Source organism: Salmo trutta, chromosome 4 (assembly GCF_901001165.1).
Source record: "Salmo trutta chromosome 4, fSalTru1.1, whole genome shotgun sequence".
Lineage (NCBI taxonomy): Eukaryota > Metazoa > Chordata > Actinopteri > Salmoniformes > Salmonidae > Salmo > Salmo trutta.
In genome coordinates this window covers 70,994,541-71,019,444 of record NC_042960.1, presented here as the reverse complement: position 1 = coordinate 71,019,444, position 24,904 = coordinate 70,994,541, and the positions used below count along the sequence as shown (strand labels likewise).

General features: G+C 46.0%; 2 protein-coding genes and 7 non-coding genes across 11 annotated transcripts in view; 1 reads left to right on the top strand and 8 right to left on the bottom strand.

The window, feature by feature from the left end:
• Nucleotides 1-1,277: 1,277 nt before the first annotated feature.
• Nucleotides 1,278-9,863, bottom strand: rpl4 (ribosomal protein L4). Of its 3 annotated transcripts, none has more exons than XM_029751952.1 (11): nt 9,761-9,863; nt 8,897-9,068; nt 8,271-8,377; nt 7,115-7,253; nt 4,879-5,003; nt 4,313-4,442; nt 3,256-3,412; nt 2,866-2,949; nt 2,407-2,527; nt 1,407-1,475; nt 1,278-1,361 (listed from the first exon to the last, which is right to left on the bottom strand). In XM_029751952.1, the coding sequence occupies exons 1-11, from the start codon at nt 9,761-9,763 to the stop codon at nt 1,341-1,343; spliced, it is 1,128 nt and encodes a 375-aa protein (XP_029607812.1). In that variant the 5' UTR covers nt 9,764-9,863; the 3' UTR covers nt 1,278-1,340. The 3 variants fall into 3 exon arrangements, with proteins under 3 accessions (XP_029607812.1, XP_029607811.1, XP_029607810.1); XM_029751951.1 differs by having other exon boundaries at nt 1,278-1,387; nt 1,430-1,475; XM_029751950.1 differs by having other exon boundaries at nt 1,278-1,475.
• On the bottom strand, nt 2,710-2,777 carry LOC115193113 (small nucleolar RNA SNORD18). The gene has a single exon (XR_003878076.1). It is a non-coding gene; the product is annotated as a small nucleolar RNA SNORD18 (small nucleolar RNA).
• LOC115193114 (small nucleolar RNA SNORD18) lies at nt 3,075-3,142 on the bottom strand. The gene has a single exon (XR_003878077.1). It is a non-coding gene; the product is annotated as a small nucleolar RNA SNORD18 (small nucleolar RNA).
• Nucleotides 4,558-4,625, bottom strand: LOC115193112 (small nucleolar RNA SNORD18). The gene has a single exon (XR_003878075.1). It is a non-coding gene; the product is annotated as a small nucleolar RNA SNORD18 (small nucleolar RNA).
• Nucleotides 5,387-5,485, bottom strand: LOC115193116 (small nucleolar RNA SNORD16). Its single transcript, XR_003878079.1, has one exon. It is a non-coding gene; the product is annotated as a small nucleolar RNA SNORD16 (small nucleolar RNA).
• LOC115193117 (small nucleolar RNA SNORD16) lies at nt 7,417-7,515 on the bottom strand. The gene has a single exon (XR_003878080.1). It is a non-coding gene; the product is annotated as a small nucleolar RNA SNORD16 (small nucleolar RNA).
• Nucleotides 8,767-8,833, bottom strand: LOC115193111 (small nucleolar RNA SNORD18). Its single transcript, XR_003878074.1, has one exon. It is a non-coding gene; the product is annotated as a small nucleolar RNA SNORD18 (small nucleolar RNA).
• LOC115193115 (small nucleolar RNA SNORD16) lies at nt 9,207-9,305 on the bottom strand. Its single transcript, XR_003878078.1, has one exon. It is a non-coding gene; the product is annotated as a small nucleolar RNA SNORD16 (small nucleolar RNA).
• A 424-nt stretch (nt 9,864-10,287) lies between the features above and the next one.
• The window catches only part of zwilch (zwilch kinetochore protein), a 54,335-nt gene continuing 39,718 nt past the window's right edge, over nt 10,288-24,904 (top strand). Inside the window, exons 1-9 of the mRNA XM_029751947.1 lie at nt 10,288-10,494; nt 14,397-14,526; nt 14,712-14,827; nt 15,960-16,210; nt 16,326-16,405; nt 16,637-16,792; nt 22,788-22,859; nt 23,189-23,282; nt 23,468-23,514. Coding sequence (XP_029607807.1) covers nt 10,442-10,494; nt 14,397-14,526; nt 14,712-14,827; nt 15,960-16,210; nt 16,326-16,405; nt 16,637-16,792; nt 22,788-22,859; nt 23,189-23,282; nt 23,468-23,514 — 999 coding nt within the window. The 5' untranslated portion in view covers nt 10,288-10,441. The remainder of the gene's footprint in view (nt 10,495-14,396; nt 14,527-14,711; nt 14,828-15,959; nt 16,211-16,325; nt 16,406-16,636; nt 16,793-22,787; nt 22,860-23,188; nt 23,283-23,467; nt 23,515-24,904) is intronic.

The following is a 24,904-nucleotide window of genomic DNA, read 5'->3' as shown; positions in this document are numbered from 1 at the left end:
TCATGCTGTGGGGATGTCATCATGCTGCAGGGACTGGGAGACTAGTCAGGATCGAGGGAAAGATGAACAAAGCAAAGTACAGAGATCCTTGACGAAAACCTACTCCAGAGCGTTCAGGAACTGAAGACTGGGGCAAAGGTTCACCTTCCAACAGGACAATTAAATTGTTTAGTTTTTAAATTTAACCTAACTAGGCAAGTCAGTTAAAGAACAAATTCTTATTTACTTTGACATACTACCCTGGACGGCCCTGGGGCAATTGTGCGCCGCCCTATGGGACTCCAAACCACGGTCGGATGTGATGCAGCCTGGATTCGAACCAGGTACTGCAGTGACGCCTCGTGCACTGAGATGCAGTGCCTTAAACCGCTGCGCCACTTGGGAACCCTAAAATGACCCTAAGTCAAAGCAGCCACCATCAATGACCCAAAACAAACAAAGACAATGCAGGAGTGGCTTTGGGACAAATCTTAGGGCAGGTTCCACATACCCAGATTAAACCTTGTCCTGGATTACAAATCATTCTGAATTGAGAATTTCCATTGAAAAGTGCATTTTAGTTCAGGACTAGTCTTAAATTGGGTCTGGGAAACTGGCCCTTTATGTCCTTGAGTGGCCCAGCCAGAGCCTGGACTTGAACGTGATCAAAGATCTCTGGAGAAACCTTTGAAATAGCTGTGCAGAGAAGCTCCCCATCCAACTGGAGACCTTGAGAGGACCTTCTTCTCGATTGATGAAAAAGTCAGATTAGTTAGGAACACTTGGTAGTCCAAGTCTTAAAATTGGACACATTTAAAATGACAACTAGACCCAGCAGACACCGCCTTCCTTTGAGTGAGTTTAGACTCCCAGAGGTCACCATTCAGACCGGTACCCGGCGGTTACCAGACCGGTGCCCAGGCCCGGCGGTTACCAGACCGGTGCCCAGGCCCGGCGGTTACCAGACCGGTGCCCAGGCTAGTTAACCAGTGCCAAAGGCCCATATTAAGGTATAACCTGCCATGTCTTAACATCTCAGATTCCTGTGTTGTGCTTCATCAAGCCTCTGTAAAAACTGTAAATGATGCTGTGTGGTATAATAAACAGTAACTGAACTTGTTGCATCGTAGTTTAAAATGACTGACTAAAGGTTGCACCTCAAATTAATGAAAGGTCCCTGATCGGTTTGTGGCTTGATTCATTGTCACGCCGAACATGACAAATCCACGAGTCAAGAGCGGCAACCAGGCTATATTTCTGGTTAAACGCATTCAAAATTAAAATAAAAAAGACACAAATAGGATTTTGTTTAGATTTTATTTGAAACCATCTGAACGTCACAGTCTGTTAGAAGAGCTGCTTTATGCCTTGACGGGGGCTGCCTTGGTGGGGGCTGCCTTGGCGGGGGCTACCTTGGCGGGGGCTACCTTGGCGGGGGCTGGCTCCTTGCCTGGCTTCTTGCCTGGCTTCTTGGGCTTCAACATCTTGGCCTTGATCTGTATGTAGGGAGAGACACTTATAGACAGGACCTGGGCAGGGTTATAATGTACACAGATGGTACTGATACGAGTAGTCAAGAGTACTACAATACGAGTCTTGGGTCCAGTTTCCCTTTTATACAGGTCTTTATATGCAACAAACAGCCATCTTGGGTCCAGTTTCCCTATCATACAGGTCTTTATATGCAACAAACAGCCATCGGCCATCTTGGGTCCAGATTCCCTATCATACAGGTCTTTATATGCAACAAACAGCCATCTTGGGTCCAGTTTCCCTATCATACAGGTCTTTATATGCAACAAACAGCCATCGGCCATCTTGGGTCCAGATTCCCTATTATACAGGTCTTTATATGCAACAAATAGCCATCGGCCATCTTGGGTCCAGATTCCTTATTATACAGGTCTTTATATGCAACAAATAGCCATCGGCCATCTTGGGTCCAGTTTCCCTATTATACAGGTCTTTATATGCAACAAACAGCCATCGGCCATCTTGGGTCCAGATTCCCTATTATACAGGTCTTTATATGCAACAAATAGCCATCGGCCATCTTGGGTCCAGTTTCCCTATCATACAGGTCTTTATATGCAACAAATAGCCATCGGCCATCTTGGGTCCAGTTTCCCTATCATACAGGTCTTTATATGCAACAAACAGCCATCGGCCATCTTGGGTCCAGATTCCCTATTATACAGGTCTTTATATGCAACAAATAGCCATCGGCCATCTTGGGTCCAGATTCCCTATCATACAGGTCTTTATATGCAACAAACAGCCATCGGCCATCTTGGGTCCAGATTCCCTATTATACAGGTCTTTATATGCAACAAATAGCCATCGGCCATCTTGGGTCCAGATTCCCTTTCATACAGGTCTTTGTATGCAACAGAGAGCCACGGTCGGCCATTTAGGTGGTATACTCACAGCCGGGTCATGCAGCAGGATGGCTTGACGTCTGGCTGTCTTGGCGTAGGGGTTCAGCTTCATCATTATCCTCAGGTTCTTCAGAGGGTTCTTCTTCAGGACTCTGCGCCTGATCTTCTTGCTGTGAGGAAACATGAGACGAGTTCAGTAGGAGGGACAACCTGTTGAGAACAGTAGCATCCCAAGAGGCACACCATTCCCTAAATACGGCACTACTTTTGACCAAAACGTCAACTTGGCCGTGATCAAATGCAGTGCACCGTGTTTGGGAATGAGAGGGCCATTTGGGATTGCAATCTTATCAGGCTCAGGACTCCAAATAAAATCAGGATTCAGAAACACGGACCTGAAGTGGAACCTCATCATGGCTTCATGTCACAGTGGAGGATAACGTACTACAGTACCCACAATGCTCTGTACTATATAAAGCAAGCGAGGGAGGGAGGTGGTAGGTCTTACTTTGGTGCACGAAGTGCTTTCTGGATCTCTTCACTCTTCAGAATCCTGCTCAGATCTGTGTTGGTCATCTTGTGCATGGGCAGACTTTAGGAGGGAGACAGGATGGAGACAGGACACAGGACAGACAGGACAAGAGGTCAGAATACAACAGTACCTCTGTTAGGAAGCAGCATGTGGTTTTAGCAACAGACCATTGTTGACAGTCATCAAAACTCAGAACTTCTGGTAGATATCAGGATTCAGAAACACGGACCGAAGTAGAAGCTCATCACTGTAGGAATTAAATAACTCTCAAACTCTGTTATTAACTCTGCTCACTTACAACCCCCCAGATTACTAACGTCAACCCGGGATTTAACCGGACGCCGCGGAAACCCTTGTTTTACTCACTTGTAGTCCACCTTGAGAGTGGCAGACTTGCGCCAGGTTCCGTAGAGCTGGTCCAGCTTGCGGAAGGCGGACTCGGTCCAGATACAGAAACGACCAACGTGACCGCCGGGGGCGAGCCTCAGCAGATTCAGCTTGTTCACGTTCTGCAGGGTGATACCTGGGGTGAAAAGAGCGGCAAAATACAAAATTAGTAAACATGCTGATAATTTAGCAAACGCTCAAATCTACAGAGGAAAAATGACACCAGAAAGAAAAGTTAAAACATTACGTTACAGAACTAGTATCCATTGACGTTTGTATTGGGTTTTGTTCCGACGCAAAAATATCTATCAAATAAAACCATCATGACTGATATCAGGTTGGACTCAGAACTTAAAATCATGATTTCCACGAACATGGACCTGAATGGGAATCGGAACTTCCATTTGCTCCAGGGTCCCCTCTAGCCCTCCAGGGTCCCCTCCCACCACCCACCAGGGTCCCCTCTAGCCCCCCTCTACCCCTCCAGGGTCCCCTCTACCCCTCCAGGGTTCCCTCTAGCCCCCCTCTACCCCTCCAGGGTCCCCTCCCACCACCCACCAGGGTCCCCTCTAGCCCCCCTCTACCCCTCCAGGGTCCCCTCCCCCCTCCCACCAGGGTCCCCTCTAACCCCCCCTCCCACCAGGGTCCCCTCTAACCCCCCCTCCCACCAGGGTCCCCTCTAACCCCCCCTCCCACCAGGGTCCCCTCTAGCCCACCACCCACCAGGGTCCCCTCTAGCCCACCACCCACCAGGGTCCCCTCTAGCCCACCACCCACCAGGGTCCCCTCTAGCCCCCCCTCCCACCAGGGTCCCCTCTAACCCCCCCTCCCACCAGGGTCCCCTCTAGCCCCCCCCACCCCACCCTCCAGGGTCCCCTCTAGCCCCCCTCTACCCCACCAGGGTCCCCTCTAGCCCACCCACCAGGGTCCCCTCTACCCCTCCCCCCAGGGTCCCCTCTAGCCCCCCCACCACCCCCCAGGGTCCCCTCTAGCCCCCCCCCCCCACCCTCCAGGGTCCCCTCTAACCAGTACATACCAGGGATGTTTCTGAAGGCCTTGGTGACACCTTGGTCTTGGTTGTAGATGATGCACGGTCCTTTGCGTTGGATACGCCTGCGATTCCTCATCTTACCTTTACCAGCTCGCATGCGCTGTGACGCGTACACCTGCACCCACCCAGAGGACACAGTTATCTCAGCCACTAACACACATTTAGCATCTCGAAGCCAACAGATGAGACAACAGCTGTGCTTTTATCTTGCTAAAAAAAAATCAGTATTCAGGCTCAGGACTCCAATTAAAATCAGGATTCAGAAACACGGACCTGAAGTGGAACCTCATCATGGCTTCATGTCACAGTGGAGGATAACGTACTACAGTACCCACGATGCTCTGTACTACAGTACCCACGATGCTCTGTACTACAGTACCCACGATGCTCTGTACTACAGTACCCACGATGCTCTGTACTACAGTACCCACGATGCTCTGTACTACAGTACCCACGATGCTCTGTACTACAGTACCCACGATGCTCTGTACTACGTATATGCAGGTACAACGATGACCAGAGAGACGGTATTAAGTCTAGCCATTACTAACCTTCTTGATGTCGTTCCAGGCCTTGAGTTTCTTCAACAGCAGCACAGCCTCCTTTGTCTTCTTGTAACCTTCCACTTTATCGTCAACCACCAGGGGAACCTCTGGGATCTCCTCAATCCGGTGTCCTGAAGGAGAGAGAGAGGATTCAGTTCCTTTTATGTTATAATTCTACACGTTATTTTGATCAGAATTATAAAAAAAAACATATCCTGTCGGTGTGTGGAGGTATGACGTTATCGTTAGAAGCCATGCTGTCGGTGTCTTTTTTGTCGCTGCGTCAATACCATGCACAGGTAGCCTGGCTAGCTAAATACGCCCCCCCGAGGAGATTCAGACAAACTCAAGCTGTATACGACGAGTGACATTTGACGTAAACTAACGAAAGTAAACAAATTCTAGTACCGAAACAGTTTTGTCATGTTCCTAGTATTGAAAAGTACCGCCGTTTCGGTATACCGGGCAACACTAACGGCTACAGCTTCTCTAGTACAGGCACATTAAGACATCTTGCTCAGAATTAATATTTCGTCAACCCGCCGTGCCAGCTATAAGACAGTCGGCAAACCGTCACTGCACAGAGTCAGACGCAAATTACACCATCATAGCAAGTCTTCTGGATCAACATTTAAAAGAGCCCGTGATTAATTAGGATTTTATTTAGTTGGGGGGGGGGGGGGGATTTAAAGGTACAAAATATTAAGTAATATTATATTTTCCATATGTACTGTGGGATGCCACAAAAAAAAAAAGTTGATAAAAGCCATATTACATCGTTCACGTATATACATTCACATAGTATTCTGGATAGCAGCTCGTATCAAATCAAATGTATTTATAAAGACCTTCTTACATCTGTGATATCACAAAGTGCTATACAGAAACCCAGCCTAAAACCCCAAACAGCAAGCAATGCAGGTGTAGAAGCACGGTGGCTAGGAAAAACTCCCTAGAAAGGCCAGAACCTAGGAAGAAACCTAGAGAGGAACCAGGCTATGAGGGGTGGCCAGTCCTCTTCTGGCTGTGCTGGGTGGAGATTATAACAGAACATGGCCAAGATGTTCAAATGTTCATAAATTACCAGCAGGGTCAAATAATAATAATAGTAGTTGTCGAGGGTGCAACAAGTCAGCTAAAAACAAAAAAAGGTACGGTTAACCCACGTTGAATGTTATATAGTTTTGGTGCGTCTGATTGATGTTCTATCGATGATTCTCTGGGTCATTTCACGTTTTTAAATGTGTATCCGGGTTATTGGTGTTCAAGCAGACTGATATCCGTCCAGTACGACGTAGCAGCGTGATCCAAGTCTCTCTCACTACACCGAGTTAAATAGGAATACAACGTTTAGATCGGTAAAACGTTTATAATAGATATCGGACTACACTAAATGAATTAAAGTGGATCGAACGGGAGCAGGTATAACCTACTTTACGTGACTAGTTTGACAACAAGCATGATATGGGGAAACAGCTTTCGCAGATAGCAAAAAAATAAATAAAATGGCAAATGCAATAGGACCAAAGCTTAGTTTAAATAGTTTTAAGGGACATGTCAGTGAAGACCACCTCTTCCAAGGCAATAGGAGACAACACTTCTCTATACTCAAAATCAGCAGGCAGAAGAATCAGGGTGGGACAAAACGCTAGAGCCTGGAAGTGACCTCAGTTTCCTACGTCTTTCCCTCTTTGTCAATTTGTTAATTTTATCCAGGTTCGTTTACCCTGACAATTTTTTTTTGCAGCGGTGTATTTTATCCCAATAGCCAGAAGGGGGCGCCATGGGAAGAATTGACCTACAGAAATTCAGCCGTAGTAATATACTCATTTTAGACAATAGATATACTGCCAGTTAAAGCAAATGGACTATTATTCCATCTGAGGTTGAATTGATTTGAAAAGTTCTGTTAATGGTTTTTATCAATGGAAGAAAATAGATCTACTCCCAGAAATGGGAAACGATAGTGATTCTATAAGTACAGGTGGAGTCGTCCATCAGGGTCCTGAGAGGCAGTAGGGCTGAATTGGTTAGATTTATTTTATAACTTGAGATAAAGCTTGTAATTTATAAAAAACACACATAGAAACCCTTCTCTATCAAGATGATTCTCAAAATAAGAAATGTAAAAAATAAATAAAAAAATCAAGGTTAAATGGAAAATTACATATTTGGGGTAAATAACACTGCCGTAAAGAAAAAAAACAAAGTGTGCTACATTAAAGGATGACAGGTGGCGTACCTTTGGACATGACAAGAGCAGGCAGGGCGGAGGCGGCCAGGGCGGAGCAGATGGCGTAACGCTTCTGGGTGGTGTTGATCCTACGGTGCCAGCGGCGCCAGGTCTTGGTGGGGGCGAACATACGACCTCCACGACACATCTACAGTCACAGGGGTCAAGGAAATGTAGCAGAGCTACTGGATGAAGAAACGTTGCTTCTTCAAGGAGCTTGATTACTGGACACCTTTAATTAACCAAGGTATCGCCATGACTACGTGTTCTTGGTCCGGGAAACGGGACCTGAAATGTGTTTGCGAGTATCTTGCTCAGACTCAAGGTTCGTCAGCCGCTTGTGCCAGCATTTGACATCAGGCATAACGTCACCGATCACAGCATAGGACGCAAATTACACCATCACTGCAAGCCTCGGGAATGTCTGTTTAACTCAGCATGTACCACCTACATGGGCTGTGTTCCATTAGGCGACACATGAAAAATACAAACCATTAGGTGCCATCCGTATTTCTACAATAAAACGTAGTTGATTGCAAAAACGTTTTGTTGAGATGAGCCCTAATGAACACAAACATGGCCCATTAGAGATGGTGAGATTCACAAGGGGACAATAAAGAAAAACATACCTTTTTTTCTCAACCAAATTTGTATTTGGGATGTAAATACCATGTTTTGGAGCACATGCTTGTAGAAAGGGCAAAGTATTAAGTGTTGTGATACAGGTCTTTGGGAGGTTGTACACAAGAAATTGTATCACGAAATTTTAACAACTTTTTTGGGGCGACTTAAGCGATACCTCTCCCTCCATTCTACCGAGAAGATGGATAGTGGAAACAAATTGAATATAACATTGCAGATAAAGTTTGGAATTAAGAGTTTCATGTGTACAAAATGTAAAGACCTGCATCACTATAGTTTCAGTTTGTAAAAGGCTGTTTTTTAGAGTTTCTGTTCAGTTTTAAACAAGCTCCCATAATGCAGAAGGTGGATGAGGAAGTCAATTTCTGGTTTGAGATAAGAGTTTTTCAGCCAAAAAAACTAATGAAATCTTAAATGGTCTGGACAGTTCTATAACATGCCATTTGAATATTAAAAAAAATACAGCTTTGGTTGTAAAAGTACATTTTTCCTTTAAGATCCATGTTAAACTGTCAGAGGATACATTGCCGAAAGCTCCCTGGCCGGATCGGTGGGTACCACCTCCCCTCACACGGGGGATACGGGCCACAGCTCTGCCTGTACCCCAGGACTCAGCACTGGTCTGGTGACCTGTAATACAAAAAACATTAGAAAATAGATATATATCCTGAATAAAAATATAAAATACAACATTGAGATCGTTCATATGAAAAGACATCGGTCAATAAAAATGTAATTCATTAGGCCCTAATCTATGGATTTCACAGGCCTGGGAATACAGCTCTCTACCTGTTGATCATGATCCATTCAAAATAAAGTTGGATGAGGAACAGAAAACCAGCCGGTATCTGGTGTGACGACCATTTGCCTCATGCAGAATTTAAGAATTAAGTTATGACTAATGGCTACTTTCTGGGATCCTTTTCCCCCCCCAGTCCATAAAACCAGCAGTTTACATGTGTTTATATATACACATCCCCCCCCCCCCCCCCCCCCCCCCCCAGTGGTACAGGTGAAAGCCCTTCAGAACTTCTAGTATAATCAGGTTTCAGAAACACGGACCGAAGTTAAAACTCATCACCAAAGCGTTTCACCTGTATCCAAAGAAATTGCTTATTTGATTGACTAAATGTTGAAACGCTCACTCACCTGCCAGTCCGCTGACGGCATAGGGCTGACGACTGTTCTTGCGCATGTTGGTGTGCACGAAGTTCACAATGTCGGGGCGGATGGGAGCCTTGAACACCGCGGGCATGACAACATTTTTGCCTGAGCTTTCTCCTTTCTCGGAGTAGATCGAGATTAAAGGCCGGGCACAAGCCTGTGGGAGAACACAAAATCAGATGCATGTTCAGTGAAATTCTTACAGTGTACCTAATTTGCATGTAGCTAACTAGCCGACACGCTACATGTCAAATGATTAACGTTAGCTAACTACATGAGGTTTAATGGTCCATCTTGCTCAGACTCAGTTGTCGTCATTCACTTGCGCCAGCATATGACAATAGGCATTTGTCGACTGATCGCAAAGTAGGACGCAAATTACACCATCATAGCAAGTACATGTAAAAATCCAGATTTTCTCAGTCCCGCTAGCCACCATGCTAGTAGCTAGTTAACCACGCTAACCAGAAAACGTGTTGTCTTTGGATTAATTATCTGTAGTTGGCTAATTTACGCACATGTGTACGTGATCTATAGTTTACTAAGTACATATTCAAAACAGTTGCATGAACAAATGTGTACTGGTTTACGAACTTCACGTATATTTTAATAAGAAAACCCGGCTGGCTATAGGGCCTATGGTTGAAAGGAAAGCAACACGTGTGACTTGGCTAGAACACTGCACAGACAAAATGGCTCCTCGTGTAAACTTCATTTCAGATTCGCCGTAAATAATACGTTCAATTATATTGGCGAGAGAAGTCTTTGTTGTGTTTAGTTTTTTTTGCAATATCGATTGATTGCTAATGTTAAATAGTATTTGTTAATAGAGAAAGCTTGGATTCTCACCATCTTATATATTTTTTTGAAGTCTCGGCTCGCCTCGAACCACGCTCCTCACTCAATGGCGGCCACAGTAGAAAAGGAAGTTGGTAGTGCAGCTCACAGGACAACATATGCTTCCGACAGCGTCACACTTCCGACAAACTGAAACGTTCAATGAATTCAATACTACGTAGGATACTATTTTTTTTTTTTTTTTAGATTCTAAGTCAATATACGTACTCTTTTTTTTTAAACTTATAAACATTTAATATCTAACTTGAAATACTATATACAACGACGAAAACAAGTTTTATAAAAAATGAGATTACATAGGTCCCTTACTGCGCAGTACGGCGGAGGAAACAAGTGTGGTGACCGGACTACTTTCGTGATAATTATTTCCTGGAATTATATACATATTTTTTTTATTTTTTTTATTCTTAAATGTAACTACCACACGGGCCAGTTGTGTGAAAATAGGTATTTTATCTTACTCGTCTTTGTAAAAAAAAATATATATATTAATTGATTAAAAATAGTTTGTGTTCGTACTTCCGACGGATGACGTCAAGCGTTCACTGGCTGTATTGGCGCGAACGTCAAAATTCAACCATAGCAACCGCTCGAACTTTTATTTAGTATTTTTGTTTCTGACTTCAAAACACCAACTAAAGTACTATTTTCGGTAACTAAGTACCCAATTAAATGGGCTCCAAGATGATCATCACCGATGCTGTACAGTTTTCGAAAATGCTTCGGTGAGTTATAGTTTTTTCAAATGTGTGGCTAGCTAATTAACTCTGTCTCCTGTTTGTTATTCTTTACTTAAGTTAACGTTACACAGCTAGCTAACACAGTTACACAGCTAGCTAACACAGTTACACAGCTAGCTAACACAGTTACACAGCTAGCTAACACAGTTACACAGCTAGCTAACACAGTTACACAGCTAGCTAACACAGTTACACAGCTAGTTAACACAGTTACACAGCTAGCTAACACAGTTACACAGCTAGCTAACACAGTTACACAGCTAGCTAACACAGTTACACAGCTAGCTAACACAGTTACACAGGTAGCTAACACAGTTACACAGCTAGCTAACACAGTTACACAGCTAGTTAACACAGTTACACAGTTAGCTAACACAGTTACACAGTTAGCTAACACAGTTACACAGTTAGCTAACACAGTTACACAGTTAGCTAACACAGTTACAGTTACAGTAGCTAACACATTTACACAGGTAGCTAACACAGTTACACAGGTAGCTAACACAGTTACACAGCTAGCTAGCTAATCAGTGATTAGTGTCAACTGTAAAGTTTGGTGGAGGAGGAATAATGCTCTAGGCCCCTTAGTTCCAATGAAGGGAAATCTTAATAATGCTACAGCAAACTATGACATACTAGACGATTCTGTGCTTCCCACTTTGTGGCAACTGTGTAACGTTTTATAAGAGGAATACAGAGGATGGAAGAGAGAGTGGCCAGCGGAGATGCATGAATTGCGCAAGAAAGGAACAGTGAAGACAGAGATTTATGTGTAAATTAAAAGTTAATTCAGGCTCAGCTGTTACTCCACCATTCGCATGCTAGCCTACAGTGAATTTAGGCAACCACCTGTGCTATGCAAGCCTGACAATTATTATTATTTTTAGTTTTTGTCTGATTCACGTTTTGTGCCAATGAATTGAAGTTGAACATAGCCAAATGTCAGTTTAATTACATGTGCAATAAAGTATAATGTCTAGGGATATTTAATTAAATCTTGGTTGTTTGCAACAGATCGCAAAGCAGAGAGAATCCCCATTCCCCACTGAGCTCATTTTTGGAAATGGGAAGTTCACATTCTCATCCATAAACCCATATCACGTATAAGTGTGGTGTCCAGCATCTCACACCGGCAGGATGGGGCTGGCTTTTCCATTAGGAGGGACGTCTAACACGGATCGCTAAAATAATGATTATACTCACATTTCCTCAATGTTAAATATTAGGCGTATGGGGACGCCTATAGATTTGGCAGCGAAGCATGAATGATCAGTGTAACCTGTATGGTCAAGACATGATGTTAAATTATCTTCACTAGAATAAAAACCACCAGGCTTCTGGCAAAGACTCAATTTAATGATTATATTTATTTATTTATTTATTTATTTACAGAATTACAGGGGGCAGTTTAGAAAAATGACTAAAGTGCAAATCTTCCTCTGGAATTGACCACATGCTGGGATAATAATTACATAACTAACGTCTATACTAATACTATAGCTGTCTCTCCCCCTTCAAACTAATAGCTCCCCCAAACTCAATCCCTTCAAACTGTCCTAGTCAACTACCCTTGTTAATTCATTTGAAAGGAAACTTTATTTTAGCATTATGCTATAATGTAGCCTATGCCTACTTTCTGATGGACTACAGCTTTGAAGATTTGAAGGTGAGCCTAGGCTTTGAATATGTTTTTAGGACAAATGTGATTTGTGTTTCTTTGGTGGCTTTGATTGATGAGTCCTTTTAGTGTGTGTGTGTGTGTGTGTGTGTGTGTGTGTGTGTGTGTGAGAGATCAAATCAACCAAACTCTATTTGTCACATGTGCCGAATACAACAAGTGTAGACTTTACTGTGAAATGCTTACTTACAAGCCCTTAACCAACAGTGCAGTTCAAGAAAGAGTTATGAAAATATTTACCAAGTAGACTAAAATAAAAAGTAATGATAAAAAGTTACACAATAACGAGGCTATATACAGGGGGCATCGGTATCGAGTCAATGTGCAGGGGTACAGGCTAATTGAGGTAATCTGTACATGTAGGTGGGGGCAAAGTGACTATACATAGATAACAAACAAACAGCGAGTAGCAGCAGTGTACAAAAGGGAGGGGGGGTGGTCAATGTAAATTGTCCGGTGGCGATATGATTAATTGTTCAACAGTCTTATGGCTTGAGGGTAGAAGCTGTTGAGGAGCCTTTTGGTCCTAGACTTGGCGCTCCGGTACCGCTTGCTCTGCGCTAGCAGAGAACAGTCTATAACTTGGGTGACTGGAGTCTCTGACAATTTTATGTGCTTTCCTCTGACACCGCCTATTATATAGGTCCTGGATGGCAGGGAGCTTGGCCCCAGTGATGTACTGGGCCATTCGCACTACCCTCTGTAGCGCCTTACGGTCAGATGCCGAGCAGTTGCCATACCAGGTGGTGATGCAACTGGTCAGGATGCTCTCGATGGTGCAGCTGTAGAACCTTTTGAGGATATGGGAACCCATGCCAAATCTTTTCAGTCTCCTGAGAGGGAATAGGTTTTGTCGTGACCTCTTCACGAATGTCTTGGTATGTTTGGACCATGATAGTTTGTTGGTGATGTGGACACCAAGGAACTTGAAACTCTCGACCCGCTCCAGCTTTATCACACAGTCATCCAGAACGGCTGGTGCTCTCGTGCATGCTTCAGTGTTGTTTGCCTCAAAGCGAGCATAAAAGGCATTTAGCTCGTCTGGTAAGCTCGTGTCACTGGGCAGCTCGTGGCTGAGTTTCCCTTTGTAGTCTGTAATAGTTTTCAAGCCCTGTCACATCCGACGAGCGTCAGAGCCGGTGTAGTAGGATTCAATCTTAATCCTGTATTGAAGCTTTGCTTGTTTGATGGTTCGTCTGAAGGCATAGCGGGATTTCTTATAAGCGTCCGGATTAGTCTCCCGCTCCTTGAAAGTGGCAGCTCTAGCCTTTAGCTCGATGCGGATGTTGCCTGTAATCCATGGCTTCGAGTAAGCTAATTCTCTTTGTTTATTCAGAAAGTTACCAAGAGGAGCCTGTCTGGACTCCATCTCTTAAATAATAAGAGATGATGGACAAATAATATAACTGAAACGAGCATAACAAATTATAAAAAATGTAAGCGAGTCGTGATGATCAGCGTAATGTGCGAGGAATGACGACAGGTTGCCAGTTTCGCGTTTTCTTTCCTCTCGTAATACAGCTGAAGCAAACGTAGTTCGATTGAATCTTGTATGCTAATATTCTCCGTTATTTATTTATCTCGTTAGTGAGTCCTCTCTAGCCACTTTGTACAACATTATCTTGCATTGACACTGCCTTACCACATCAGGTCGTAACGGTATTGTTTGTTGTCCTTATTTTTTTAAATGTGAATTATAAATTTGCATACACCCCATGTTCCATAACATTGCCATGGAAAATCTGAATGTTGTTTCCAACTACCAATGAGCAACTGAACGTTGAGTGTAACGTTAGCTAAAGAGACTGGTACCCAGGGTAGTCAAGCCAGGTATGTACTTCCAAAACATATATAAATAAAAATGGAGCTACAAGTAACCAATAAAAAAATAAAGTTTTGTCTGGATATAATCTATATTGTTTTGGACAAAGTGTTCATGCGCCTCCAGAGGTTTCTTGTACGTTTTTATTTATACCTTTTTTTTGGAAGTATGAACAGGGAGTGAAGGCATTAAATGACGATAGTTGCTCAGCGAAACTCTCTATATTTGCTGAGTATTGGTCACTAACATATTTTGTCTAATGGGACAATTACTGGTAGCTAACTGGGCTAGAGAGGATACTTGTTATGTTCATAATCACCTCCTCTGCCCAGATACTGGTTCAGCTAATCAGCAATGTTTATTTATTTTATACATTTATGATTTTAGGACTCTTCAAGATGAATGCAAAGACTCCTGTATATATGAGGAAGACATCCAGATACTGAGAGTGAATGGAGAGAAACATCTCCACCACATCTACAGGGGCGACCGACCAGTCTTCATCTGTGAGAAAACGGTAAATTCTGCTCTATTGGAGAGATTTCCAATCAATCCACCCTATTTATTGAGTATCTTTGCATTATTCGTTTTGTATTAGTGTACTGTATTTCCATTGGGCAATCAATTCACCCAATCGTTCTAATATTGAGCCACTATTTTACTGTGTTGTCGTGGTAATCTCATCCTCTGTAATCTGACAAGGCCCCACGGATCGACTCTGAAGATGACAAAATGGATGAGACTCACTCTGACGATGAGACAAATCACGAAGTCAAGATAGAGTTGGGGCCACAGCCACTCACCATCATGAAAGCAAGGTCTCCTCCATCTCCTCCATCTTCTCCTCCTCCATCTTGTTGTTGTTGTTCTCCTCCTCCATCTCCATCTTCTCCTCCTCCATCTTGTTGTTGTTGTTCTCCTCCTCCATCTCCTCCATCTTCTCCTCCTCCATCTTGTTGTTGTTCTGCTCCTCCTCCATCTTGTTGTTCTTCTCCTCCTCCTCCATCTTGTTGTTGTTCTTCTCCTCCTCCTCCATCTTGTTGTTGTTCTTCTCCTCCTCCTCCATCTTGTTGTTGTTCTTCTCCTCCTCCTCCATCTTGTTGTTGTTCTTCTCCTCCTCCTCCATCTTGTTGTTGTTCTTCTCCTCCTCCTCCATCTTGTTGTTGTTCTTCTCCTCCTCCTCCATCTTGTTGTTGTTCTTCTCCTCCTCCTCCATCTTGTTGTTGTTCTTCTCCTCCTCCTCCATCTTGTTGTTGTTCTTCTCCTCCTCCTCCATCTTGTTGTTGTTCTTCTCCTCCTCCTCCATCTTGTTGTTGTTCTTCTCCTCCTCCTCCATCTTGTTGTTGTTCTTCTCCTCCTCCTCCATCTTGTTGTTGTTCTTCTCCTCCTCCTCCATCGTGTTGTTGTTCTTCTCCTCCTCCTCCATCGTGTTGTTGTTCTTCTCCTCCTCCTCCATCGTGTTGTTGTTCTTCTCCTCCTCCTCCATCGTGTTGTTGTTCTTCTCCTCCTCCTCCATCGTGTTGTTGTTCTTCTCCTCCTCCTCCATCGTGTTGTTGTTCTTCTCCTCCTCCTCCATCGTGTTGTTGTTCTTCTCCTCCTCCTCCATCGTGTTGTTGTTCTTCTCCTCCTCCTCCATCGTGTTGTTGTTCTTCTCCTCCTCCTCCATCGTGTTGTTGTTCTTCTCCTCCTCCTCCATCGTGTTGTTGTTCTTCTCCTCCTCCTCCATCGTGTTGTTGTTCTTCTCCTCCTCCTCCATCGTGTTGTTGTTCTTCTCCTCCTCCTCCATCGTGTTGTTGTTGTTCTCCTCCTCCATCTTGTTGTTGTTCTAGTTTTAGTAGTGTTTCTACATTTTACAATTGTATTAATATGGAATATGAAACCATGGTAATAACACCCTGTCTGTTTGTCACTATATCTGTTCAGATGTTGAGCTCTGTTCTTTGCTTACAGGCAGCTGTTGTCTTGGTACACAATGTCTCAGAACAGCATTGTATCTCCAGCGGTGTCCCCAGCCGCCCTGCTCCCTCCAGCGGTGTCCCCAGCCGCCCTGCTCCCTCCAGCGGTCTCCCCAGCCCCACTGCTACCTCTCTGGGTACGGTGTGACATGGCCGACCCTGCTCGTACCACCTGGTTAGGAGCAGAGACCGCCTGCACCGGCAACAAAGTCTCTGGGGTTAAGCTATACGCCGTCACATGTGCAGGTAAGGGCCAGAGTAGAGACGCGCATTAATTTAAGAGCTTATATCATAAACCATTGAAATTCATGGTTTCAATAGATGATTGATCTTTGATGTTGTTTATCGTGTACATGTTCAGGTTCAACTGTGGACAAGGGCTCATTCATCACTTTAGATGAGCTGAAACAGGAACACAAGAACAGACATCATCCGTCCATGGTAAGGCCTGGCTTCTAGTCCTCCCTGTTTCTCTGGTATTTCACTGGCTGAGACGGTCAGTGCCGAGCTAGGTAGACTGGCTGGGACTGTCGGTGCCGAGCTAGGTATGCTGGCCGGGACTGTCGGTGCCGAGATATATATATTAATATAACTGAAACAGACCTACTCAAAACCCAGACTATCTATGTGGTCTATATCACTTCCTTGATTCCCTGTTCTTCTTCCTCCCAGATGGTTGCAAGAGGCACAGCCCAGTACAACCTGTTTGGGTCTACTGTGGTGGAAAACACTACTATAGAATCTCAGAGCAGTGTCACAGTGGATTTCAAATGGAGCCATGTAGAGAGCATCCTAGAGACGCCACCTCTCTCCTCTACGGCCACGCTGGTAAGTAGTCAGGTTACACTTGGACTGCAACCCAAATCAACCCCTAGCCCCTAAACCCTAGGCATTTGTGTAGATCTGACGGGTTGGATAGGTGTAAGGTGGCAGAATATTACTTAGAACCAGGGATTGGAACCAATATTAATTTCCAATCAGTTTAGTTCTGAACAGAATCGTTTTATTTTTTATTTTTATTCTTTTCCACTGTTTCAACCAGAAAATTAATGTTCTGAACCGGTTGAAATTGAAATTAAAAAAAGTAACGTTTGAAATTTTGCGAGTGGGGCGAGAGAGGGTGGATGTGGAGGCTTGAAGCGCTGGGCATCTTATGACAATAATGATCTGAATTATTCCTACGGAGGAGCGGCTTCTATGAAGGAACTTGGAATGTCTTTGAACTTCAGAGAGTTGGCTTATTAACGTCGGACCAGAGTTAGCTAGCTAAGCTTGTGTGTGTGTGTGCAGAGCGGCACCAGAATTAAAATGGAAAAAAAATAACATTGTACCTTTTTTTTGTAGTTTTTCTTATGGCTTGAATCCCATTAGCGGGATCGATATGATGACAGCCAGTGAAAGTGCAGGGCGGCAAATTCAAAACAACAGAAATCTCATAATAAAAATCCTCAAACATACAAGTATTATACACCATTTTAAAGCTTTACTTCTTGTTAATCCAGCCACAGTGTCTGATTTCAAAAAGGCTTTACGGCGAAAGCAAACCATATGATTATGTTAGGTCAGCGCCTACACACACAAAAACACAGCCATTTTCCAGCCAAAGAGAGGAGTCACAAAAAGCAGAAATAGAGGGAAAATTAATCACTAACCTTTGATCTTCATCAGATGGCACTCATATGACTTCATGTTACACAATACATGTATGTTTTGTTCGATAAAGTTCATATTTATATCCACAAATCTCAGTTTACATTGGCGTGTTATGTTCAGTAATCTTTTGCCTCCAAAACCTCCGGTGATTTTGCAGCGAGCCACATCAATTTACAGAAATACTCATCATAAATGTTCATGAAAATACAAGTGTTAAACATGGAACTTTAGATAAACTTCTCCTTAATGCAACCGCTGTGTCAGATTTCAAAAAAGCTTTACCGAAAAAGCAATAATCTGAGTACGGCGCTCAGACACAAAAACATGCCATACAATATATCCGCCATGTTGGAGTCAACAATAGTCAGAAATAGCATTATAAATATTCACTTACCTTTTGATGATCTTCATCAGAATGCACTCCCAGGATTCCCAGGTCCACAATAAATGTTTGTTTTGTTCGATAAAGTCCATCCTTTATGTCCAAACACCTCCTTTTTGTTCGCGCCTTCAGTTCACAAATCCAAATTCATGACGCGCATGTCAGACGAAAACTCAAATGTCCATTACAGTTCGTAGAAACATGTCAAACGATGTATGGAATCAATCTTTAGGATGTTTTTATCGTAAATCCGCAATAAAGTTCCAACCGGAGAAATCCTTTGTCTTCAGAAATGCAATGGAACTGAGCTACCTCTCACGTGATTGCGCATGGCTGAGGCTCATGTCCTGCTGGCAGTGTTCTGACTCCAGGAGCTCTTATTCATCGCCACTTTACAGTAGAATCCTCAAACAAGGTTCTAAAGACTGTTGACATCTAGTGGAAGCCTTAGGAAGTGCAACATAACCGCACAGACACTGCAGTTTGGATAGGGAAATAATTAAAGTCCTACAGACCACTTCCTGTTTGGATTATTTCTCAGGTTTTTGCCTGCCATATGAGTTCTGTTATACTCACAGACATCATTCAAACATTTTTTAGAAACTTCAGAGTGTTTTCTATCCAAATCTACTAATAATATGCATATCTTAGATTCTGGGAGTGAGTAGCAGGCAGTTTACTCTGGGCATGTCAGTCATCCAAGCTACTCAATACTGCCACCATCCATAAGAAGTTAATAAATCCAATGTGAAACGTGATCAGTATAGTATCCTTAACTAGCATTGGGAAAATGTATCCAGTCTTCACAAATTAAAAAATCTCTCTCCCTATTTTCTGAATCATGCTTGTAACATCAGTAGGCTACCCTCCCCCCTCCGAGCCATCGGCTGCTGTAGCCCTTCCCCCCTCCGAACCATCGGCTACCCTCCCCCCTCCGAACCGTAGGCTACCCTCCGAACCGTAGGCTACCCTCCGAACCGTAGGCTACCCTCCCCCCTCCGAACCGTAGGCTACCCTCCCCCCTCCGAACCGTAGGCTACCCTCCCCCCTCCGAACCATCGGCTGCTGTAGCCCCTCCCCCCTCCGAGCCATCGGCTGCTGTAGCCCCTCCCCCCTCCGAGCCATCGGCTGCTGTAGCCCTTCCCCCCTCCGAGCCATCGGCTGCTGTAGCCCTTCCCCCCTCCGAGCCATCGGCTGCTGTAGCCCTTCCCCCCTCCGAGCCATCGGCTGCTGTAGCCCTTCCCCCCCTCCGAGCCATCGGCTGCTGTAGCCCTTCCCCCCTCCGAACCATCGGCTGCTGTAGCCCCTCCCCCCTCCGAACCATCGGCTACCCTCCCCCCTCCGAACCATCGGCTACCCTCCGAACCGTAGGCTACCCTCCCCCCTCCGAACCATCGGCTACCCTCCCCCCTCCGAACCATCGGCTACCCTCCCCCCTCCGAGCCGTCGGCTACCCTCCCCCCTCCGAACCATCGGCTACCCTCCCCCCTCCGAACCATCGGCTACCCTCCCCCCTCCGAACCATCGGCTACCCTCCCCCCTCCGAACCATCGGCTACCCTCCCCCCTCCGAACCATCGGCTACCCTCCCCCCTCCGAGCCGTCGGCTACCCTCCCCCCTCCGAACCGTCGGCTACCCTCCCCCCTCCGAACCATCGGCTACCCTCCCCCCTCCGAACCATCGGCTACCCTCCCCCCTCCGAACCATCGGCTACCCTCCCCCCTCCGAACCATCGGCTACCCTCCCCCCTCCGAACCATCGGCTACCCTCCGAACCGTAGGCTACCCTCCGAACCGTAGGCTACCCTCCGAACCGTAGGCTACCCTCCGAACCGTAGGCTACCCTCCGAACCGTAGGCTACCCTCCGAACCGTAGGCTACCCTCCGAACCGTAGGCTACCCTCCGAACCGTAGGCTAACCCCGAACCGTAGGCTACCCTCCGAACCGTAGGCTACCCTCCGAACCGTAGCCTACCCTCCGAACCGTAGGCTAACCCTCCGAACCGTAGGCTACCCTCCGAAACCGTAGGCTACCCTCCGAACCGTAGGCTACCCTCCGAACCGTAGGCTACCCTCCGAACCGTAGGCTACCCTCCGAACCGTAGGCTAACCTCCCCCCTCCGAACCGTAGGCTAACCTCCCCCCTCCGAACCGTAGGCTAACCTCCCCCCTCCGAACCGTCGGCTAACCTCCCCCTCCGAACCGTCGGCTAACCTCCCCCTCCGAACCGTCGGCTAACCTCCCCCTCCGAACCGTCGGCTACCCTCCCCCTCCGAACCGTCGGCTACCCTCCGAACCGTAGGCTACCCTCCGAACCGTAGGCTACCCTCCGAACCGTAGGCTACCCTCCGAACCGTCGGCTACCCTCCGAACCGTCGGCTACCCTCCGAACCGTAGGCTACCCTCCCCCCTCCGAACCGTAGGCTACCCTCCCCCCTCCGAACCATCGGCTGCTGTAGCCCCTCCCCCCTCCGAGCCATCGGCTGCTGTAGCCCCTCCCCCCTCCGAGCCATCGGCTGCTGTAGCCCCTCCCCCCTCCGAGCCATCGGCTGCTGTAGCCCCTCCCCCCTCCGAACCGTCGGCTACCCTCCCCCCTCCGAACCGTCGGCTACCCTCCCCCCTCCGAACCGTAGGCTGCTGTAGCCCCTCCCCCCTCCGAACCATCGGCTGCTGTAGCCCCTCCCCCCTCCGAACCATCGGCTACTGGCTACAGTGTGTCCATTAAAACCAGCCGTTTCCAGCTACAGTAGTCATTTACAATGTCTACACTGTATTTCTAATCAATTTGATGTTATTTTAATGGACCAATTTTTTTTTGCTTTTCATTCAATAACAAGGACGTTTCTAAGTGACCCCTAACTTTTGAATGGTAGGGTATGTCTGGAGTCCAGCTGTTTTCTTTCTTTCCTCTTGGTTCTCCATGTTTACAGAGGGGTATGTTTTGTATCATCTTCCATGTTTTGGAGTTCACAGCATTGGTAGTGTTTGTCAATAAAAGCCTTTAAAAGTTGTGTTGTTATCCAGCTCTGATGTTATTGCTCGCGGGTCAGCAGATCAGTGTTGGCATAAAGTGGTATTATAGATTTAGTTTTTGAGACTTTTACTCATTTGGTGCAACATTCTTCATTCCATCTTCCTTCCTTACATTTTTTTATTTTATTTTTTTACTCCGAGGGCTTTGTTGTGTTTTTGTGGGACTGGAAAAAAACACACCCAGAATGTTTTTAACCGATTCCTATGCTTTTGATCCTGAACAGTATAGATCACTTTCATTCTGATTCTGTTCCTCAATATTTTTATTTTTTTATTTTCTCTTCCTTGAACCGGTTCCAACCCTCTCAGATCTAGACTAGTACCCAGGATGTAGGGACTGTTTCTCTCGGATCTAGGCTAGTACCCAGGATGTAGGGACTGTTTCTCTCGGATCTAGACTAGTACCCAGGATGTAGGGACTGTTTCTCTCGGATCTAGACTAGTACCCAGGATGTAGGGACTGTTTCTCTCGGATCTAGGCTAGTACCCAGGATGTAGGGACGGTTTCTCTCGGATCTAGGCTAGTACCCAGGATGTAGGGACTGTTTCTCTCGGATCTAGACCAGTACCCAGGATGTAGGGACTGTTTCTCTCAGATCTAGACTGGTACCCAGGATGTAGGGACTGTTTCTCTCAGATCTAGACCGGTACCCAGGATGTAGGGACTGTTTCTCTCAGATCTAGACCGGTACCCAGGATGTAGGGACTGTTTCTCTCAGATCTAGACCGGTACCCAGGATGTAGGGACTGTTTCTCTCGGATCTAGGCCGGTACCCAGGATGTAGGGACTGTTTCTCTCGGATCTAGGCCAGTGCCCAGGATGTAGGGACTGTTTCTCTCGGATCTAGGCCAGTGCCCAGGATGTAGGGACTGTTTCTCTCGGATCTAGGCTAGTACCCAGGATGTAGGGACTGTTTCTCTCGGATCTAGGCTAATACCCAGGATGTAGGGACGGTTTCTCTCGGATCTAGACTAGTACCCAGGATGTAGGGACGGTTTCTCTCGGATCTAGACTAGTACTCAGGATGTAGGGACTGTTTCTCTCGGATCTAGGCTAATACCCAGGATGTAGGGACGGTTTCTCTCGGATCTAGACTAGTACCCAGGATGTAGGGACGGTTTCTCTCGGATCTAGACTAGTACCCAGGATGTAGGGACGGTTTCTCTCGGATCGAGGCCAGTACCCAGGATGTAGGGACGGTTTCTCTCGGATCTAGACTAGTACCCAGGATGTAGGGACGGTTTCTCTCGGATTGAGGCTAGTACCCAGGATGTAGGGACGGTTTCTCTTGGATCTAGGCTAGTACCCAGGATGTAGGGACGGTTTCTCTCGGATCTACTAGTACCCAGGATGTAGGGACGGTTTCTCTCGGATCTACTAGTACCCAGGATGTAGGGACTGTTTCTCTCGGATCTAGACTAGTACCCAGGATGTAGGGACGGTTTCTCTCGGATCTAGACTAGTACCCAGGATGTAGGGACTGTTTCTCTCGGATCTAGACTAGTACCCAGGATGTAGGGACTGTTTCTCTCGGATCTAGACTAGTACCCAGGATGTAGGGACTGTTTCTGTCGGATCTAGACTAGTACCCAGGATGTAGGGACGGTTTCTCTCGGCTCGAGACTAGTACCCAGGATGTAGGGACTGTTTCTCTCGGATCTACTAGTACCCAGGATGTAGGGACTGTTTCTCTCGGATCTAGACTGGTACCCAGGATGTAGGGACGGCTTGTTAACTCCTCTCCCCCCCCTGCAGAATATCAAGGTGTCCAGTGGGGACATGAGAAGTCCCATGTATCCGTTGTACAAGGAGCTGGAGTTTCTACAGGTTTGTGCCAAAAAATAATACTTTGAAATGCCTTTTTTTTTTAATTTTTTTTTTTAAGCATCCCACTATTAGCCTGTTTTAAACCTACATTGCAATGTGGGTTGGGGTTAATTCCATTTCAATTCCAGCCAATTCAGGAAGTAAACTTGACAATCCAATTCAAATTCTCTTCAATGCTTTTCAATGAGGAAATTCAAATAGGAATTTGGGTTACTTTCTGATTTTTAAATGGAATTCACCCCAACCCTGGTGAGCTCACCGTTCAGTCTGGTTTAACTAGGCTGTCACGCTATAGACCTAATGTATTAAAGCCTGTTGCTGGTTGTCAGATCCTGGCTGATGGTCTGAGGACAGGAGAGACGGAGTGGATGGAACCTGAGGAGACCAGGTCTGCTGTGCAGTTGACAAGGGAATACCTGGATGGTAGGATGTTACCATTTCAGTCATTTAAGCATCTCCAAAATGTTAAGCAAACATTTATTAGAAAAACAACTTTTCACAACTATATGAAATTAGTTGTTTTTTAACCACTCTGAAATAAACATGTTTATTTTCTTTTTGTATTTAATTATCTTTGTCTGTCGCTCACTACTTCTTCTCCTTTTCAGAACTGCAGAACACTGTAAAGACTCTGCAGGATCAGTCTACCAAAGAGGTATGACTGGTATCACTATCCATCTCTCCATCTACCCCATCTACCACCCCATCTCTCCATCTACCCCATCTCTCCATCTACCCCATCTCTCCATCTCTCCATCTACCCCATCTACCCCATCTCTCCATCTACCCCATCTCTCCATCTACCCCATCTCTCCATCTACCCCATCTCTCCATCTACCCCATCTCTCCATCTACCCCATCTCTCCATCTACCCCATCTCTCCATCTACCCCATCTACCCCATCTCTCCATCTACCCCATCTCTCCATCTACCCATCTCTCCATCTACCCCATCTCTCCATCTACCCCATCTCTCCATCTACCCCATCTCTCCATCTACCCCATCTCTCCATCTACCCCATCTCTCCCATCTACCCATCTCCCCATCTCTCCATCTACCCCATCTCTCCATCTACCCCATCTCTCCATCTACCCCATCTAGCCCATCTCTCCATCTAGCCCATCTCTCCATCTAGCCCATCTCTCCATCTACCCCATCTACCCCATCTACCCCATCTACCCCATCTCTCCATCTACCCCATCTCTCCATCTCTCCATCTTCTCCATCTAGCCCATCTCTCCATCTAGCCCATCTCTCCATCTAGCCCATCTCTCCATCTAGCCCATCTCTCCATCTAGCCCATCTCTCCATCTACCCCATCTCTCCATCTCTCCATCTACCCCATCTCTCCATCTACCCCATCTCTCCATCTACCCCATCTACCCCATCTCTCCATCTACCCCATCTACCCCATCTCCATCTACCCCATCTCTCCATCTAGCCCATCTCTCCATCTACCCCATCTCTCCATCTCTCCATCTACCCCATCTCTCCATCTACCCCATCTCTCCATCTACCCCATCTACCCCATCTCTCCATCTACCCCATCTACCCCATCTCTCCATCTACCCCATCTAGCCCATCTCTCCATCTACCCCATCTCTCCCCATCTACCCCATCTAGCCCATCTCTCCATCTACCCCATCTCTCCATCTCTCCCATCTACCCCATCTCTCCATCTACCCCATCTACCCCATCTCTCCATCTACCCCATCTCTCCATCTCCATCTACCCCATCTCTCCATCTACCCATCCTCCATCTACCCCATCTACCCCATCTCTCCATCTACCCCATCTACCCCATCTCTCCATCTACCCCATCTACCCCATCTCTCCATCTACCCCATCTCTCCATCTACCCCATCTCTCCATCTACCCCATCTCTCCATCTACCCCATCTCTCCATCTACCCCATCTCTCCATCTACCCCATCTCTCCATCTACCCCATCTACCCCATCTCTCCATCTACCCCATCTCTCCATCTACCCATCTCTCCATCTACCCATCTCTCCATCTAGCCCATCTCTCCATCACCCCTCTCTCC

What these genes read in the sequence shown, in the direction of transcription:
- rpl4 (XM_029751950.1), bottom strand. An exon ending in TGCCGTCAGCGGACTGGCAG is followed by an intron (nt 8,378 to 8,896) that starts GTGAGTGAGCGT and finishes TTTGTATTACAG; the next exon opens with GTCACCAGACCAGTGCTGAG. An exon ending in CCTGGAACGACATCAAGAAG is followed by an intron (nt 4,443 to 4,878) that starts GTTAGTAATGGC and finishes GGGTGGGTGCAG; the next exon opens with GTGTACGCGTCACAGCGCAT.